Below are 19231 nucleotides of genomic sequence, written 5' to 3'. Positions count from 1 at the left end.
TCTCATCTGCCCAATTAGTCGATTCCTCACTCCAGTGACAGAAACATTTTAATCACATAGGAATGATTCTATTTCTGATCGTCCTATGAACAGTGTTAAAACCAATTGAGTTTCTGGGAGCCTCAGTGTCCAGTGTTACCAGGCTACAGTGGAGAATCTAAACGTTCACTTCATATAAATGTCATTTTGAGAGGGAACTACTGCCAGGACTGAAGGGAGTGAAGCTTGCAACGGCAGCAGCTTGTTTTGATGTGTGGTCTGAGTGCAGTGTGATAACTGGAGGCTTGATGAATGGGATTATGGGTTGGATGAGACAATGTGAGCAAAATGGCACCTGAGGTTATGTAGGTGTGAACTCCACCGTCCTCACACATACCAAACAGATACGTGACCACTGGAAAGAATCTCACCCACCAAATATGTTCCTCATCAAAAATGGCTAAGGAGAGACCTGGAGTGAACCTTCTGTTTCTCCAACACTCACCGTAACCTGTTTCCTGTGCACGTGCGTCTAGCTGGTGCTACTTGTGTTGGGGAAACGTGAAGGTTCTGGTCTGTAGCAGAGTGATGGGAGATGGTCAGAGGAGCTAGTGAACCAGCTGGGAGCTTCAGTGGGTGAAGTTCAGCAGTTGTGATGTCTGTCTTTTTGATGTAAACTACTGTCTACAGTTCAGTGAATACAAGAACCGAATAAAAGATGTGGTTACTGGGGGAAAAAACCCCCATTGTATAAATTCTACATGCAACTTTCAGCTATGCAGTCTTCAACATATTTGCATCAACTGGTTTGTTTTATATAGTGACAGTACCCCATTATATACAATAACCTGTATATAAATATAAATAAATAATAGTATTGGGGTCAGCAGTTTTGTGACAGTGACAGTGCTCCATATAGTCTCACAATAATTCCCCATCACAATCATAATTTTGGTTTTCCTTTTGTTTTGGTAGTTTCCTGGTTTAGTGTCAGTGTACCTTTAACATTTGGATAGTATGTCAAGAACTGTATATCACAATATTCTTGATATTCTGTATTTCTCTGTTAATCCTGGCATATTAAAAACTGTGCCAGTCACATGCATGACAAGATTCTCTTCTGTGCTGCAGCACATATAATTAAAGCCCCTTCATATCACAGTGTATCACATCACTGCTGCACAAGACTGCTCTGTGCCAGCCACAGCTACAGCCCGTCTCCTATCACGTCTCTGGCAGATGTCAGCCTGCCCGCCCGGCTCTCTGCATTACCCAGGCTCCACATTCCAGACACGCTGGCTCATCCTGGGACGTTGGGTATATTAGAGCCGGGGCGTGCGGGGGCCGTGAGTGAAGACCTGTGAGCAGAGGAGCCTCAGACGATCCCAGTGATCCCAGCGCAGAGAACCAGCACCCAAGACACGCCACGCCCAGCCCAGCGCCACCATGAGCCGCAGCCCGGAGAGAATCTCCTCGTACCGTCGTCATTTCGAGGACACCAGTTCCACGTCCTACCAGGTGCGGGTGAGCAGCCCGTCTCCTGTCCGCAGGGATGCCGGGCGGTGCCGCTCGGCCAGCTACTCGCGGGGGGACGCCAGCAGGGGTTTGGTGCTGGGCCGCCGAACCATCTCCAGTACCCGCGGCAGGCCTCTCCTGACTGGGTGAGAACACCGGATCAGCTCTGGTACAGTCGCCCTAACTGGGCCCAGACTCCCTGTGGGGCTGTGGTATAGTAGCAGGTCACACGTCATTGTCCGATGTACAAAGTACTATTTACAAGTAACATAATACAACCACAAAAGACAGACACCAGTCTGTCACATCTGTACTAGATAAGCAGTCTTATCACATGTACAATAACTGGTATGTGTGATTGGGTTAGTTGATACACGGTTAGTTTTATTGTGTTAAAACATAAACAGATGGATATAACAAGTACAAAAAGAATAATAAAATGTGGTTAAATAGGCTAATTGACTTAAGCATAATTATTGTATTAATGGTGTGTGTGTGGGGGGGGCGTATTTTAACTCTTATTCTTCTGTATTTCATTCTTTTGCATTTTTCCTGGGATAATCTAAGCTGAAAGCTTTTACATTGTGCTTTTATTTTTTATCCAGCTTTGGACAAGGCCAGTGAAGGTTTCACTAATATCATGGAATAGTTTTCTTTTTTTCTTATTTGAAATGGAGTGACTAGTTGTAATATCGCCATCACAGCTTCGGGGCGGGGGCGATCTGCGTCAGCGGCGGTCCAGCGGTCGATCTGGATGCGGTTGCTATGGAGAACCAAGAGTTCCTCAGCACGCGGACCAGTGAGAAACGGGAGATGATTATACTCAATGACCGACTGGCTGCTTACATTGAGAAGGTAAGCGCACCCCCCCCCCTCTCTCTCTGTGAATGTACCATAATGTAATAATATAATGAATATGAATCTATGTTCATGAAATATCCCACATTTTGATAGCAACTGTATTGTATTCGATTGTAACATTTTGCGCGTGATTTGTCTGCTCGGACATCCATCTTCACGTTTATATACTTTCTTTTTTAGGTTCGATCACTGGAGCAGCAGAATAAGCTGCTGGAGGCTGAGATTCAAGGCCTTCAGAACCGGTTCTTGAAGCCAACCGGGCTGCGCATGCTGTACGAGGAACAGCTGAAGGAACTGCGAAGACTCGCGGATCAGATGAAAATGCAACGGGTAGAAATAAATTAGACAACGATAAACTAAAAATATAATAGTCATCTGAGCCACAGATACCCTTTAAGTTACGTGTCCACACTTCAGAGTGGACAGGTTGCACTCTGGCACAGTGGCAAACGTCCATGTCCCGTGATGAGCAGGTACACTCATCCTTGTCCTCTCTAAGGATCTGGCTGTAGCCGCTAAAGACGCGATGGCCGGTCAGCTGGAGATGATCAAAGTGAAGTTCGAGGAGGCCGTGGAGCTACGGAAGAAGGCCGAGCTCGAGATCGAGGCGTTCCGTCCGGTAAGACCGTCTCCTTAGATGTGTTCATGGATGTGTAGTGGTCTTCGCTCCCTGGTTAGTTGGGCTTTTATCTCCTGGATCTCCAGGACGTGGACGCGGCCACCTCCGCGCGCATCGCTCTGGAAAAACAACTGGAGAACTTGGAGGTGGAGATTGAATTCCTTCAGCGGATCCACAAAGAGGTGAACGAACTAAACGCCCGTATGAATTAAAGTAAAAACCTACAAAGGAATGTGTAAAACAAAACGACCCGTTTCAGGAAATCGAGGAGCTTATGAAACAGATTTACGCGGCCCAAATCACTGTGACGGACGCGCTGTCCCTGCCGGACCTGTCCGCCGCCATCAAACAAGTTCAGCTCCAGTACGACGACATCGCCGCCAAAAACTTACAGGTGAGCAGATAGAAACGCAAATCACTCATGATCACATCAACTAGTGATTAGTCTAATATAGTGATTAGTCTAATATAGTGATTAGTCTAATATAGTGCTGAATAATGGATCGTTTGCTCTAGGAAATGGACTCTTGGTACAGATCAAAATTCGACGACCTCAGCGACAAATCCACGAAGCACGTGGACGCGGTTAGAAGCGTGAGAGATGAAATCGTAAACTCAAAGAAAGATGTAAGTCAATTTATACATGTTTGTTTTATTTAATATACTGCGTTACCTAAAATCATTGAAACACATTTTCTTTTATTTTTTATATAGCTTCCTTTTTATTTATTTATAACTTTACAGTTATAAATAGTGTAATAGGCCTACCTACTTTAATTCTATTAAGGAATCCTAAAGCTTATAGTATTGCTAACAAACAATTTCTGTTGATGTTACTACTACAAATAATACTACAAATAATTTTGTTATTATGACAGATCTGATTATTATGTGCTTTTACTATTTTATGTTATAGGCTACCGTAGTTTCTTCAAATTCAAAACTACAAATCAACGTACTTTCTTTTACGATTAATTTTTGGTTTTGGTGTGTTTAATGTCTGCAGATTCAAAGCAAGGAACGCGACTTGGAGTCACTGAAGACCAAGAACGAAGCTCTAGAAGCCCAGATCCGCGAGATGCAGGCGAGGCATCGGAAAGAACTGGAAGACCTGCAGGTGAGGCTCGCGCTGCCTCACGCGCTGCCTCACGCGCTGCCTCACGCGCTGCCTCACGCGCTGCCGCACAAGACTGTGGAAAACTCTACGAAGTTTTATTAAATAAATATCCATCATTTAGTTTTATGCTACATTTTATGTCATTCCTTTGCGTTATCAGGCCAGGATTGAAGCCTTACAGGTCGAACTCAAAGACACCAAACAGAAAGCGGCTCTCCTCCTGCGAGAATACCAGGACCTCCTCAATGTGAAGATGAGTCTGGAGATTGAAATCACCACCTACAGGTAATGACACAGGTGTGAAATCACCACCTACAGGTAATGACACAGGTGTGAAATCACCACCTACAGGTAATGACACAGGTGTGAAATCACCACTTACAGGTAATGCCACAGGTGTGAAATCACCACCTACAGGTAATGACACAGGTGTGAAATCACCACCTACAGGTAATGCCACAGGTGTGAAATCACCACTTACAGGTAATGCCACAGGTGTGAAATCACCACTTACAGGTAATGCCACAGGTGTACGGCTGCATGAATGTGAAGACAATGAAATCCCATAATGAGAATAGGAATAAACAACCATCATACTTGTCGATGCCTTTGCAGAATTTGTTTTATTCTAACTCTAGATTTATTCTAAATCTGCTGGTGTTTAAACAAGGGAGTTTTAACGTGGATGATAATAGTTTGGGTGATTTTAATAGGTCGTGTTCATATACATATTCTTCTCTTTGTTCCCCCCAGGAAGCTGATTGAGGGCGAGGACTGTAGACTGGCTGGCATGGTCCACAGCATGCAGACCATGTCTCTGATGAGTGCAGGTGCCCTGTGCGCTGGCCCCGCCCTAGCCATGGGAGGTGGCATTGCAGGAGGTGTGGGAGCAGGAGGTGGAGCTGCCGTGGGCTCGGGCCTGGGCGGAGGTGTTGGTGCGGGCGGGGGCTCGGTTGACTACACGCAGGAGCAGGCCGTGGAGATGACGGAGCGGAAAACTGTACTCATTAGGTAAAAGTGTGTAGTTAGGAAAATGAGTTGAGCTGGTTTATAACATACTGGGTGTTGTGTCTGCATTATGCAGCTTCCTGGTCTCAAAACACCCGAGTGAAGTCAAGAAACACCACAAAATCTGAGCATTATTGAATTGAGTATGGTGGGTTAGAGGAGGTGAAAACGTTAACATCTGGTCTGTGTCCTGCACAGGATGAGTAGGGTAGCTCAGAACATCACTGCTCAGAACATCATAGCTCAGAACATCATAGTTCAGAACATCATAGCTCAGAACATCATAGTTCAGAACATCATAGCTCAGAACATCATAGTTCAGAACATCACTGGTCAGAACATCATAGTTCAGAACATCATAGTTCAGAACATCATAGTTCAGAACATCACTGCTCAGAACATCATAGCTCAGAACATCACTGGTCAGAACATCATAGTTCAGAACATCACTGCTCAGAACATCATAGCTCAGAACATCACTGGTCAGAACATCATAGTTCAGAACATCATAGTTCAGAACATCATAGTTCAGAACATCACTGCTCAGAACATCATAGCTCAGAACATCATAGCTCAGAACATCACTGGTCAGAACATCATAGTTCAGAACATCACTGCTCAGAACATCATAGCTCAAAACATCACTGCTCAGAACATCACTGCTCAGAACATCATAGTTCAGAACATCATAGCTCAGAACATCACTGCTCAGAGCATCACTGCTCAGAACATCTTAGCTCAGAACATCATTGCTCAGAACATCTTAGCTCAGAACATCATGGCTCAGAACATCTTAGCTCAGAACAGACCTCCCTTTGCTTTTGTCTTAGAACAGTTAAAGCAGACGATGACTCATTGCAGAGAGACATGCAGGAGAGAACCTACTCCATCTCTGGAGCTGCCCAGGAAGACGAGTAGCTGCTCCACCCCTTCTGAAAACCCTGCCGTGAAACATCCATCGCATGCATAACGTCCCTCAAGCCTTCTGACTCGTGTGTCATTGAGTAATCATACACCAAACTGCCTTTAAACTGCGAATAAAGCTTGGAGCATCATGGTTTTGTTCTGTGATGTTTTCTCTGGTTTCTGTTCCTCCCTTGACGTTCCCCTGAAGCCCTTCACCTTTGGTCTCTCTTCCTGACCCGTGTGCGGGATTGCTATCGAAATCTAGCTTGCTAATGACTGCTGTAGGACGCAGGAAAGCATGTGTGTGTATAAGAGAGAAAGAAACAGAAGGAGTTTGCAGAGTGTTGCAGTCAATGTAGCCATAGTGTATCACCCTGACACACACACCCACACACACCCACACACACCCAGCCTAATTAAGTACAGGACTAAATGCCTCTGGATGTATGTGATTTAAAGCAAAGCAATGTAGAACTACCAGAACATGCCAAACACACCAAATATTTGAAGTTGAGATGTGAATATATATGTGTGTATTCAGGACATGAAGGAGCATCATGTGTATTTTTGGAATATGTCACAATAGTTCAAATGAAAGAAGGTTTCAGTTCCACTAGGAATGATCAATGTCTCAAAATTTTTAGTAAGGTCAAATTTATTTCACAAATGAGATTTAACTTCCAGATATTATTAAAATGATAAATACTATAAAATTGAAATATTTGATTTAACCTTAAATACAATTTTTTAATTATTATTCTTGGATATTTTATATTAATCCATATTTTAAATACAGCTTAAAATGCATTGCATTTTGCAGCGTTTGTAAACTTGTAAATAGTGAATTATTAAGATCTCTCTATATATCTCTCTCTCTCTCTCTCTCTCTCTCTCACACACACACACACACACACACACACACAAACAAAAACAAAACATATCACTACAGTCATCAAATGAAAATACTTCGTTTAGGATTTATGAATTCTATAGTTTAGTTAGCTGAGCACAAAAAATGAATAAAACAAAATAGTCAGTTCTTAAATGTGAACGAAACATTATAAACCTGCTAATGCTAATGTGGAGTATAAAACACTAATTTTATTTTGACGGTAGTGCTGACGTGTTGGTCCGTGTTTTGGAATGACATTTCTTAAACATACAATTTCGAAAAAAACGTTTAAATTTAATTGTGTCCTTTTTCATCTTTACAGAAAGACACCAACCCAAAGGTTATCTTGACCATTAATTCATTACAGTACCACAGCACTGCACAATATGTGTAACTTGGCATGAACTCATTCCCTGTATACTAAATAAGTCATAAAGATTGTGGGACGCCACCCTGTATTACTGAAGTGGTCGTTGGGCAACTTTGCCACGTGTTAAATGTACGGACCAGGAACCAAACGACACCATCAGAACACGGGAGATGTGCTGAATATTTTCCATAAGCGATCAGACTACGCCTGAATATTACAATGTATTCGAAACGAGACTCAAGCGGAGGGTTTTGCGTTTTACAGAATTTCAATTTTAGGATCTGACTAAGAGTGAGACGTAATTTAGAAAGGTCACGTGATCAGACTAGGCGTACAATTGCTACACATCATACAAAACGTGTGTTTTGCTATTTTTTGAATTCCTTCGTGGAATCAAACAGCCTATTATTTATTTAGGCGACCGATGAGGACTTTACCTAGATGTATAGTCGAGTTGAGAGGTTAAGACCTCTCTAGATCCAGGATGACAGACAATCTAGCCTTATATGCAACTACTCGAAAATATTACCAGTTTATTTTGCATACAGTAACTCACAAAATAATATTTCACATAATTAGTTTGGGCCTGGTTTTAGCCCTTTGTTTTGGAACGATTTGACAGTCAAGTCTATTTTAGAAGACATCCTGCCAAATTCACACCCACAATATAAAGGCTAGTAGGCCAACTGTTAATGGGGCTTCATCAACGCAACCCACATAACACCACGGCTGACTTTGACGGTTATGTAGATGAACCAGCGTTAGAGTTGATCTTGGCTGTTTACAGACCCAGTGCAGTCACGCTCGAGACAGTCTCTCCGTCATCATTTCCACAAGCTCATTCCATTCGATGCAGAAGCGCAATTAATAGCCAGCGTTTGACTCGCATTAGTTCTCCGCAGATATGAACTGGAGATTAAGAAAACCCAGAAACGTCAATCGCGCGCCCTAATGAGGAGGCCACAGATCGTCTCTAGCATATCATTAGTTTTGTTTTTGCCTGTCACATAACGGGCCTTTCGACCTTCATAACATCGGCGTTACCATCTAAAATAATCCTCCATGAATTTAATTAAGTGGCGTTTGATTGAGCGAATGGGAGTTTCGTCGGGATGGGAGCTGTCCAAGGTCCTGCACTCACGTATTTAGGCGGTGTGGCGCTCTCTCTTGGAGTAGACGAAACAATCACAAGATAGAGAGACTAAGAATATAAATGTTAATACAAGAAAAGAAAAAAGAAAAAGTAAAGGAATTTGAATCAATATAAATAAATAGACAGGCTGATTTATTATTTAAAAATGAATAGATTTGTTAAAGGACAACGCAAAATATGCTGTATTTATTGTGCTGTATTTATTTATTATTCTGTATTTATTATGCCGTATTTATTGTGCTATATTTTAGCTCAGACATAAACGTTCGCAACTTCAATGTAAAATTGGGTTGCATCATTTTAAACTTCATAAAACGATGTAACAGTATGAACATACAGAGTGGCCAAAGTAACACACATAACCTAAAGTAAGTATAAGAATATGAGTCACACGCACTTGTAACAGTATGTTTTTCACTATCACCAAAATAATAATTACTAAATTACTATTATTACTTTATGATTATTACTTTACGGTTATAACAATAACAGGTTCTTTTTGGCAGATTTTTTAGAAATGTTTAGATCTTTTAGAACACAAAGCAGGTGAAAATATCGGTTAAAGACAATAAAAGTCTTCTTCATAATACTACTATTACAACAACAACAACAACAACAACAACAACAACAACAACAACAACTACTACTACTACTACTACTACTACTACTACTACTACTACTACTACTACTACTATTACTACTACTACTACCCCTACTACTACTACTACTATTACTACTAATACTACTATTACTACAACAACAACAACTACTACTACTACTACTAATAATAATAATAATAATAATGATAATAATGATAATAATGATAATATAATAATAATAATAATAATAATAATAATGACGATAATGATAATAATATATTGTACACTTTGATAAGCATAAGATGGTATAAGAATTATGATGTTATCTGGAAGATAATCAAAGTAACCACGGTTTGATCAGATGTGATTATCGTGTCTTAAACATTTTCATACATTTTAGGTCCATGTTTTGAGGGAGAAATAGAAGCGGCACGAGAGAAAACAAATTAGTTTGGCACGTGCTCGTTTGCGATATCGATGTCAGGCTACTATGGGACATAAAATCTGAGAAAACGGTTTAATTGCATATGAACATTTTAGCATTTGAGCATTTGAGCCTTTTTACTTAAGAACTACGTTTACGTTGAGCTGTTTTTCAAAGGCGGACAGAATTCTTTCACGACTAAATTAAAAGGGAAATTCTTTCAAAGGAATAACTAATGATGTGTCTTAACATGCGCGCACACAAAACACGGCTGGGCTTTTCCCACCACCCAGTCAAATGATCTAAAGACCAAAAAGGGCAAGAACTCGGGCTCTCTGAAACCTGAGAAATTCTGTCACTTTTTGCATATGGTTTACGTGCCTTAATTCCAATTAGGCCCGGCTGACACGCAGCGCTATTCACAGCAGCCTTCTGTGAATACATTTGCCTAGAAATGAACTTCGGTTTTAAATGCACTGGACAGCAGAGAGAATCGGGCAGACTGGAGCTTCATTCTGGGGCGTTCGAGTGAGAAAAGGTATGAATTTATAAGGTACACCGAAACATTTCAATTCAGACAAGTTTACACCCCATTATGCGAGCCCTTTCAGCCGCGACAAGAGACTCAAAGTTAGGGAGATTGGGTTCAAAAGGCAGGGCTAACTGCTCGGCCTCTGAATACCGACACGACGCTGAACCCTTTCTTTTGAAAGCATTTAAAAATAAGAGCACGCACGAACGGCAACGAATCAGTTGCCGCCTATTTCGCCACTTTTTAATTCGATTTTGAATATTAGTCTGGGTTAGCCCCTAATCAGGTCATCTGGTGGGACTCCCATACAAGCATCATTACTATTCAAACGCGTCAGTAATGTCCCACCCGCGTCTCTCAGCGCGAGGGCGCTGGTCCGCGCGCTAGCAGCTTCGGTTTCCCGGAGTAGGTTCACCACATTTAGGTAAATCTTTGCACATGGCATGTAGAAGTTATACTATGCATATTTAGCTTTACCCTAAACTAGTTCTTTTTGCGCTTTTTTATTTTTCAAAAGTTTTGTTTATATTTGTTTAATATCCTTAATATCACAGAACATTTGGTCATGAGGGATATTTTTGGCAAAGAACAGCGCGGGGAAGTTAAAGTTTGCCTATTGAGAGACTTTGCATTGCAAAAGGTTATAGCTGGCGTAAAAAGGGGGCTACTCTTGGAAGGCCGGTGGGTCTTAAGAGGCATTGTGATCGCTGAAGATAGAGAAGTGAACCTTGGCACTCCGGAGCAGTTTGGACAGATGAATAGAGTACCCTGGTGGGACATTGCCCCTCTAAACTGTAGCTCTTTACAGACGTGTTGTTCCTCTACATTCATGGTTCATTATTGTGCAACCTGTTAAATCAAAACCCGCATTAAGCTGGAATTGTAAAGCTGGCCGCAGAGAAAGTGGAAGTCGCTTCAGCATAAACCCCTACCGAATCTCACAGACTCCTTCTTTTCTCTGGTGTAATGTGCAGGCCATTAATCGCCCTCTGGAATGCTTTGCCCAAGTCCACAATATTGTCCCGAAATAAAACTGCTACCATGTAATTAATGTTCTATTTAAAAAGGACCGGACAAAGCTACCGTTGAAGCAATTTGATTTCATTTAATTTTCCATCCCATTTGCTCCAAACACTGGTTTCACTCCCAATACCCAGCTCTCTGACCGCTTACCGTGCTCCAGTGAACGCTTTGGGGCGCGTTTCACCGCTGTTTTCCCCGGATTAAAAGGAAAGAGATTTCTCATCCCGCCTTTATGAACAGTATATTAGCTGGGGAACTTCAGCTCTCCGCCACAAGACAAGAATGAGAATCGCCCCGGCTGGTGCGGCCTCTATTGAGGCCAGACCCGCTATTGCCCAGCGGATGGGAACCAGTCACAAATGGCAACATTAATAAATAACCAACCGCACAGCCGGCCTTTGCATGCGCCTATTCAGAAATGGTTCGCGTGTCCTTCACGCTTTTTGACTCATTAAGGGGCCAAAAGAGAGGTCTTATAGAGTGGAGCCGCGGGGTTCTTCACCGCCAGAAAGATCCCACCTCTAGCACTTTAAATACAGCGCAGTGTCATCTCAGACTGGCCGGGCTGTACGGGTTAGCAGGACATGTTCACCACTTGAATGTATCGCCCACAAACGCTTGTTTTTCTCCTTCGCGCTCCTTTGAGCTGTCGAGGGCTGGATCAGAGGGGTCAGGTGAAGTTTCAACACCAGTGGCCACATTTCTACAATTATTCCAAAAAGAAAGGCGCGGGTTAAAGCACTACGTTTTCTCCGTTTTTGAGTTAACAAGTAAAACCGTTAATTTTAAATTCCCTTAAGTGATTCTAATTTTTTTCTTGAACGACCAAAGACAGACTTCAGAAAATCAGAAATAAAGGACATAAAATGTGATTTACAAACTGTTGAAAAAATGATGTGGTGTGAAAATTTTAAACAAACAAAAAACAAACATAAATGAATAAGTAAATCAAATAATTTCTGGCTTGTTTCTCCAACATTAATACATAACATATGTTGTGAAAAGCGCTATACAAATATATTTGATTTGATTTGATAACGTCTATGTATATTAATTCATTAATGCATAAGTGCATAAATACATAAAATTGTGCATACATACATAAATTGCTATTTATTGTAAAGAGGCTTAATAACACCAGGCCATTCAGTGAGTATCGGGCCAAAATATTACTATTCTCTTTCATCTGCAAAGCTTTGTTATGAAATCATACTGAGAAATGACAAGAAAAACAGAAGTGTGTAATTATAAAACCGGGCTGTTTTCAAAGCTGTTGTTATTTTTCTGTGGTGGTGGTTCTCCTGTTGAGTACCTGCCCGGTCCCAGCTCGGCACACGCCGCGAGTCAATAGGAGTTAACAAGTCTCCCAAACATTCCTGCCCTTTTGTTGAAACGGAGACGCACAATACTACCGGAGGAGGGAATAAAGAGCTTTGAAGTATATAAAACCTTAAAAGGATGCAGCCAAGTACATTTAAAGTAGCCACTGATTTCCAAAAAACAGGTTTGTATGGAAACAATGCAGGGGGAGAGAATTTATGGTGAAATTATACAGTGGATTTGTCACTTAAAATATCGGAACTGTCTGGAGGACAAAGACACACGCTGAGGATTAATGGTTGCGCCAGACCTTTGATTCGTGCCTCTCTTTTCTCTGCCCTTGACAAATTGGATTTTGGGGACGGGAAGGTCGCTGGGCCTATTGTCTCCTGACCGTTTGGAGCAGTTCATTATGCACGAGGGAAAGTCTCCATGTGACCATCTCGGAGTTCTCCACAGCTGCTGAAAGAGCGCAACTCTCTCATCGCGCGGTGCTCGCTCTCGCGCGCTAATGTGCCGAGGGGTTCCGTGCTGCTCCATTAGAAAAGCCGGAGAACATACGGCACCGCGTCATTTCGCGGGCGGAGACTGGTCTGTGCTCATCCCCAGCTCTCTACTCATCTCAGTCAATCCCTGTTTGGGCTTCCTGGTTCTGGTATTACCTCACACAGAGCCGGACATGCAAGCGACCCGGACTCAAACTATCAGTGTGTTTGCAGACTGTAGCATCCCGGCCGGCTTGCGGATGGGTCCGGTACCCGGCGGCTTTAAACTGGGGAAGTATGTTTCGGATCGTAAGGAAGTTGGAGTCAGGAAGAAGGTAAATTCGGTTCACTTCGGCAGATTATGTGGACCTGAAGAAATTTTGTTTTGAATGGTCTTTTAAACTTTTTAAATAAGACAATCTGTCTAAACCAATTAATGTAGGCGTATATATGATCTTTCAACTCTAAAGTATATTTTAGAGCAATTAAACTATTTTAGTAACATAAAATGTTAATAGCACAGGACAAGTATAACAACAACAGCAACAGGACATTAAATAATAATAATATTAGTAATAATAATAACAATAATAATAATACATAATAACAAGTATTATTATTGGTATTATATTATTATAAGCAATACGAATTATTATTACTATTATTATTATGGTGACGACAATATATTTATGATTATGAATATAAACAAGCACAATCATAAAAAATAAGATTGAAAAAGATTTCAAATGTTACAACTGATCAGCAATCTTTTTTAAAACTTGCAGTAATGGTCAAAGCCTAGGACATTCAAAATAATATCTGCTCACCAATTTACAAAATGTAACAATATTTTAAGGATTTTCACAATGCTGCAGTAGTTGGCCTACTCGTATTTTATTTTCATCCATGTCACGCAGCTATCACAGTGAATTGGACATCTTCATTTTTTTAACTTGTTTACGCTGTCAGGTTGAAATAATTGAGCTATATTAGCGGGACAACGTGTCACTCAGTGTCTCTACTTAACCGTCTTAATGGGGCGACCTGAGCGGCCCCGAAAGATTTCACGCCCTGGACTTTTCATAGACGAGTAGGCTGGTTATCCCCACGCACACCTCCCATCCAACGACAGGAAAAAGACAGTAAATTAGACTATATACGTCTGATGTGACGTCTGAATGCATACAATCTTAAAAATAGTTAAAAAACAAAACAAAAAACAAAACAGAACACAATAACCTATAATGGGACAATGCAAATAATAATAATGATGTTATTATTTTAAATATTAGCCACTACTGGGCAATCTTATTTTATTAGCCACTACTGGGCATATTGATAATTATATCATATTCCAAGTGATCTTATAAGTTGTACATGAACGTTTGATGATTGATGCGCGTGAATGCAGCGCCCGGGGCCACGAGCGCTCATCAGGTGCAATCACTGTGTCAAATGTCACGCTTTAATCTTTAATTAGTTTGAACAGAATAGGATCGCTCTGACACTCCTTAAATTCGTTTCTCATATCAATTCAATTATATGGCGTTTCCCCTGCAAGTGATCGCCACTGTCTAATAGACCAAGTAAAAGCACATTAAGACGTTTTTGTGTGGTGGATAATTACCCTATAGGAAAAGGGACTGGATTAACAACTAGTATAACGACGACCGGGAAATTAAATACAAGCACTTAATATCATTACACAACAAATGCATATAATTCCAGCCCAGTTTAAAGTTGATTTTAGTACATTTAAAACTAAAAAATGTTGTCTTAATCTAATTTGCCATATTGTTTGTTTAGATTCGTCTCCATCGTGGGGAGTTTGTGGACGAATCCGGTAGTTCGGTGTCAGACTGGATTGGTTTAATACGCGCGGCCAGAAACAGCCAGGAACAGAACCTTGAAGCTGTGTCTGACTTACCCGGTGGACAGGTGAGCTAATATAGAAATGGTTGCGTTGGTGTTATGCAGTTGTGAATTTAAGTGATCCTTATATATATATATATTTCCCACACTTATCTTCAAAAGATATTTTATCGGGTACTAAGAGAAGTCCATTCCGGAGAGGAACTGAGTGTTTGGTATTCCGGCTCCTTGGCACAGTGGTTCGACATTCCCACAACTGCCACTCCGACTCACGACGAAAAAGGTATGAAATTAACGATATCGTATTACGACATTGGCTTTGTGTTTCTTTTTTCGTGTGATATATTTATACATCAAATAATGAAATTATCCCTGCCAATGTTTACATTTCTTCTGATGAACTCTTTTCAGTGGGGTTAGTGGGGACAGCGGGTATTTATTAATTGTGGGACTTATGACGTTTTCATCTTTATTAATATAAAAAATATAAGAATAGAAAATAATAGAATGAGGTCAAGGCGCATGTACTAAATATAATTTACCAATAAGACACTGGCCCACCAAAACAAAACAAAACAACATTATTATCATCTTCCTCCTCATCCTCCGTATCTTTCATAAACAACTTAATACTAATAACAATAATAATAATAATAATAATAATACATTTTATTTATAATGCAATTTATATTTTCAGAGAAATCTCAATTTACAACATTTCATGATGCAAACTGAGTTACTAAATAATGTTATGGCTGTGTTTACAGAAAGAAGCCCCGCAATTATCCGAGTTCATTAAGAGTTAAGGCAACATCTCCAGAACAATTGCAAATCTGGCATAAATTCGACAATTCGATTAGTATCTGAAGTCGTTTGTAGGTGACATCTGACAGCCTTTCTGAATGGACAGCTCATTTGATAAAAAAACCCCCAAACGATAATGTACAACTACAGATTGGATATTGATGTATTAATATCGACAGCGGATTTATGCAATTGGTTTATTGCACTGCACGTTGACGTCATCTCCGACGTAGTCGACATACATGTAAAAAGTAGAAAAACTTGATGATAATCACGACTGAATAACAATCGTTGGGGCTGCCGTAAACAGGGCGGGGAGAGGTTAACAAATGTCACCCACCATTAATATTCATGTGTTCAAAAGCAAATAAATTCTAAACGGTGCTCTACGGTAAATTAGCTGGCCACACACGGTATTGTTGGTGAGTGAATACTAACTTTAACGTGGGATTATTATTGCCCTGATTGGAGACGCCGCGCTGTGCGCCACTACAGCGCGCGCTCCTCGACATACGCCGCTATTCTCGCGCGCCAACAGATGGACCAGCCGCATTGTTCTTCACGACTTGCGATTTCAAGCAACAGCTGCTATCACTTCCACGGGAAAGAGAGAGAGAAAGAGAGAGAGAAAATCTCTTTTCAGTGTGCTGCGCTGTAAGCGCCAGATTGGGTCGGCACTTGCTCTTTTGATGGCGGTAATAAACAACTGTCCTATACGGATTACAAAATCATTACATCTATATAATTGACCCCAGACGGCTCAACTGGTGTCATGCCAACGTGATATATCGCCCCTTGCAAAAACACATGACCTGAAAAGGGAATCTGTTAGCAGCTAATGTAAATGTATTTATACTGATTTCTCTTTGTTTTCTAAGGTGACGAGCGCTACATTTGCTGGTTCTGCTGGAGAATATTCAAATATCCCAATACCCTCAAAGCGCACGTGCACTTCCATTGCGCACTGAGTCACGCGCGAGGCTTCATCAGCACCGAGCACGCAAGAGCCGCAGAAAACTTCAGCAGGTCTCCTAAATCTGCAGACCATCCGACCTCACCACCGAGCGGTCACGGTACCTCAATACCCGAGTCCGTCAAACAGCCACTGACATCCTCACCTTTCCCGACCAAAGCAGGATTATCAAAGAAATCAGAGGAACAGGACCGGGCTCTGGACATGAGCGTCACCTCCGCGAGGAACCACGGGCACGTCCCGGGCCTCGGCGGGACCTCCTCACTAACGAACCATATGGGCTTTCAACTAGGAGTGCGCTCAGCCTTCAAACCGATGGGACTTTCAAAAATGTTCCCCGCTGAAGTCTCCAGAGAAGAGGTCAACGGGAAATCTAACGGACTCGGTTTCAGCAAACTACTGGGGAACACCAAGTCGGTGCGGCCTCCGACCGAGCCCTTGCCGAACGGCCATTCCTCCAAGGGCGCACACGCGATGGACCCTGCGGCGGCACCGTGCGCACACCCGGTCCGAGGTGTCCCCTTACTGCCGCATTTCGAGGAAAACTCCGCTTTCAAACACGTCGACAGCCGCGTGCACGCCTCGCTGTCCCCCGCCCGGTACTCTCACATCCCCCCCGGGTTTCATTTCGAGCGCTTTTCCCTGCCACAGTTCGATGGGGTGAAGCCGTACAATGGGGACTGTAATGTCCCTTTCGTGCCGTTCACCGTTTACAATGGAGAGTTACTCTACAGCTCGCCGTATTACCCGCTGAAATTTCATTTCGGCAATCTGCTCAAATACCCAGACTCTGTCTCGTACTTTGGTGCGCCGTCTCTCAGCCAAGACGTGAACTCCATTACCACCATCGACAGGGAGATAGCAATGCAGGCGCAGCAGCTGTCAGACGTCGGCGTGGAGAAAACCCGAGCCAGGATGGAGACGATGCCCGCAACGAATCCGGTTTCGAGCAAGTCTAAAAAGGGCCACCTGTGTCTTTATTGTGGGAAACTGTACTCTCGAAAATACGGTTTGAAGATCCATATGAGGACGCACACGGGCTACAAGCCACTTAAGTGTAAAGTCTGTTTCCGCCCTTTTGGTGACCCGAGCAATCTGAACAAGCACATCCGCCTGCACGCCGAGGGCAACACGCCCTACAGGTGCGACTTCTGCGGCAAAGTTCTGGTGCGCAGGCGGGATTTAGAGAGACACGTCAAATCACGGCACCCCGGCCAGTCCCTCAAATCATCCGAGGACAAAACGGACGGCATATTCACTGAGCACAAAAGCGACAATGACAGTGATGTTGACGTGTGTTTCACAGACGACCAGAGTGACCAGGAATCGACTAAAAATAACGATTAATGGCCTTTTATTGGACATTTTGGAACAGCTTGTGTGATTAAAATGACTAAATTATAAATGTACGTACTGCTTTCTGTATTAGGTATGAATTATTTCTTTCAGTAACCGCCTCCCAATACCCCAATTGCATATACAACAAATGTTTCACACATATATCCATCAGTCTGAATTTGGAGGAGAGAACCTTTAACATTTTAGATCGCTGGGTTTTAGAATTTATCATCACACTAGCAGAAATTTAGTCCTGTCTCGTTCACGCTTTCGCGCACTTTATGAAACAATAGTTTGTGGCATAATAGTGAATGTGAACTTAGATGGCAAAATGTGGATGGTCTGTATGTTTTACTTACATGGTTTTCCATCTAACATCTTTTACGGCGCAGTTCCACTTATTTTAGCTTCTGTAACCGTCATCAAACTTGTCCTGTATTTAAAATCGATTAGCATTATCTGGGGAATTCGCCCCTTCAAAAGTCATATTTTAGGTTAAATTTAATTTGCAGAATAAAAAGCTTCGGATGTTGCAAAAATGCTGTTATGTTCCGCATTTTTAAAAAGAAGTATTGGTGTTCTTTCCCCCTGAAGTGTATGTAAAAATGTAATTATGATATAATTAAGTGTTGAGTGGGAGAAGTGGGTTGTATTAGTTAATAATAATTGATATTGTACAAAGGCATATTTTCCTTAATCATATTCCTTTCATTGTTCGTTTTTAAATAAACTGCGAAAAAAAAAACACTTTGATAAGTATTTCACTTATCAGAGTAACAATCCTCTCTGATATAATATCTATCTAAGGTTAGATGGGTTAGTTATGCCATGACAAGGTGTAGGCGTACATGTACATTAACAACATTTGTGAAATCTAAAATTGGTGTGGTATGTCCGTACATTAAACTTAGCTTAATTAGCACATACATCTTTAAAAATGTTGTTTTTAAAAAGAAATTGAAGAGTGTTGCTAAATGCCACAAGTTAGCTACTTGTGTATTTTTAAGAAAGACGAATGCTGCTGCAGATTTGATTGATCTTATCAGATTTGATTGATCTTATCTCGATAGTGTAAGTGCTTCGCTGCTGTGAAGTGTTATCACAGAGCCGCGGTGCTGAGCGCTAATGACTTGGACTCGTGCGGCGATGTTTCTCTGTCTAAATAAAAGCACAAAATAGCTTTTAAGCTGATACATTTATCATTTTCGTAAATCAAATAACATAGGCTAAGAGTAGGGCAGCAACACACTAGAAAGTGCGTAAAAAACACAAGATTTTTAGGCATGAAAGTTCCAAAATCAAGAAATTCAAAAGTTCAACATGGTCTTTCCAGAGCACAGAGATCACAGAGCGCTTGAACTTTTGAAATAGGTTTTTAAAAGCTATTTTGGGACAGGTAGGGTTAAAATGTGTCCAGGAAATCCAGATCATTTTCAAAAGA

At 41.6% G+C, this 19231-nt stretch overlaps 2 protein-coding genes across 2 annotated transcripts; both read left to right on the top strand.

Moving 5' to 3' along the window:
- The first annotated feature begins 1425 nt into the window (after nt 1-1425).
- Nucleotides 1426-6088, top strand: LOC143483232 (desmin). Its single transcript, XM_076982054.1, has 11 exons — nt 1426-1640; nt 2199-2349; nt 2536-2685; nt 2855-2974; nt 3061-3156; nt 3234-3368; nt 3491-3601; nt 3981-4091; nt 4252-4376; nt 4845-5102; nt 5935-6088. The coding sequence occupies exons 1-11, from the start codon at nt 1426-1428 to the stop codon at nt 5936-5938; spliced, it is 1476 nt and encodes a 491-aa protein (XP_076838169.1). The 3' UTR covers nt 5939-6088.
- Nucleotides 6089-12918: 6830 nt separating this feature from the next.
- On the top strand, nt 12919-18418 carry prdm13 (PR domain containing 13). Its single transcript, XM_076981926.1, has 4 exons — nt 12919-13138; nt 14610-14741; nt 14838-14958; nt 16358-18418. Exons 1-4 carry the CDS (start codon nt 12998-13000, stop codon nt 17797-17799), a joined length of 1836 nt encoding a protein of 611 aa, XP_076838041.1. The 5' UTR covers nt 12919-12997; the 3' UTR covers nt 17800-18418.
- Nucleotides 18419-19231: the final 813 nt, after the last annotated feature.

The sequence above is a fragment of the Brachyhypopomus gauderio genome, chromosome 19 (genome assembly GCF_052324685.1).
Source record: "Brachyhypopomus gauderio isolate BG-103 chromosome 19, BGAUD_0.2, whole genome shotgun sequence".
In the NCBI taxonomy this organism is placed as follows: domain Eukaryota; kingdom Metazoa; phylum Chordata; class Actinopteri; order Gymnotiformes; family Hypopomidae; genus Brachyhypopomus; species Brachyhypopomus gauderio.
This window is presented reverse-complemented; position numbering and strand designations above follow the sequence as displayed.